This window comes from Haplochromis burtoni, unplaced genomic scaffold, assembly GCF_018398535.1.
Source record: "Haplochromis burtoni strain Fernald_Lab_line unplaced genomic scaffold, NCSU_Asbu1 Contig_557, whole genome shotgun sequence".
Lineage (NCBI taxonomy): Eukaryota > Metazoa > Chordata > Actinopteri > Cichliformes > Cichlidae > Haplochromis > Haplochromis burtoni.
In genome coordinates, this window is record NW_024582918.1 from 45,840 (window position 1) to 47,154 (window position 1,315).

General features: G+C 43.6%; 1 protein-coding gene across 1 annotated transcript in view; it reads right to left on the minus strand.

Annotated features, from left to right (window-relative positions):
- The window catches only part of LOC102293273 (ras-related protein Rab-14), a 4,996-nt gene that overhangs the window by 1,809 nt on the left and 1,872 nt on the right, over positions 1-1,315 (minus strand). The window contains exon 4 of the mRNA XM_005948229.2: positions 1,131-1,308. Coding sequence (XP_005948291.1) covers positions 1,131-1,308 — 178 coding nt within the window. The remainder of the gene's footprint in view (positions 1-1,130; positions 1,309-1,315) is intronic.

The window sequence follows — 1,315 nt, forward strand, 5'->3', positions numbered from 1 at the left end:
GCGAAACTTGAAGCCCTTACTCTAAAATAGACGAAGTGTCTGTCTCACTGAGTACAATAACTCAGTTTGATCTGAATTAAGAAAGAAAGTGAAAACGCAAGCGCTATTCCTGCAGTTTAACTTTGGTGTGTGTTATCTGGCTTCATGGACAGATAGAGCTGGGTGTCATCAGCATAGCAGTGTAAAATGTATGCTATGTCTTCTAATGATGCTGCCTAAGGGAAGCATGTATAATGTAAACAGAATTGGTCCTAGCACTGAACCCTGTGGAACTCCATAATTAACCTCAGTGTGTGAAGAGGACTCTCCATTTACATGCACAAACTGGAGTCTATTAGATAGATATGATACAAACCACTGCAGCACAGTACCTGTAATACCTACAGCATGTTCTAATCGCTCTAATAGGATATTATGGTCGACAGTATCGAACGCTGCACTGAGGTCTAGCAGGACAAGCACAGAGATGAGTCCACTGTCAGAGGCCATAAGAAGATCATTTGTAACCTTCACTAAAGCTGTTTCTGTGCTGAGCTCTGACATCTGGCTGAAACTCTTCAAATAAACCTCTGCAGATGATCTGTTAGCTGTTTGACAACTACTCTTTCAAGGATGTTTCAGATCCACCAAAACAAAAAAAGCTGAGCACAGAGATAATGCTCAGTTCCTCATGCCTCAGTGCACACTTCCTCCTGCACAGTGATATAACTGGCGGATGTAGACTGTAGAAAGAAAATAGTTCCAACGTGAAGCCGCTCACCGGAGCGTCTGTGGATCACTTCCATTTTTATCAGTTTATTTTGTTTTAACTGATGTATTTAATCTAACATGACTTTACATACACATTCATCATTTATTATTCATCTAATGGTTCGACTTTTTCTACTAGGACAGAAACTTACATTCATTTCGTGTATGTTTTGTTTTGTATGAAATGATCTTCACTGCTTATCTGATTTGTTTTGTTGGTTTTTGTCTTTTTATCAGTTTGTGATCTCAAACAACAAAGTGCTGAATTAGCAGCTCGACAGGACGGAGCAACCAGAGTTTTACATTTATGGTGAACTGTCCCTTTAAGTAAACAGGACACAGAGTTCTCCTCCTCCATCCACCCTCGCCTGCCTAGGTACCTGGTGATGTCGTAGACCATGAGGGCCCCGGCGGCCCCCCTGTAGTAGGACCTGGTGACGGCCCTGAACCGCTCCTGACCTGCCGTGTCCCATATCTGCAGCTTCACCTTCTGCCCGTGGACCTCCATGATCCTCGTCCCGAACTCCACCCCGATGGTGTGAGGACAGTCTGCCATGACTGCAGC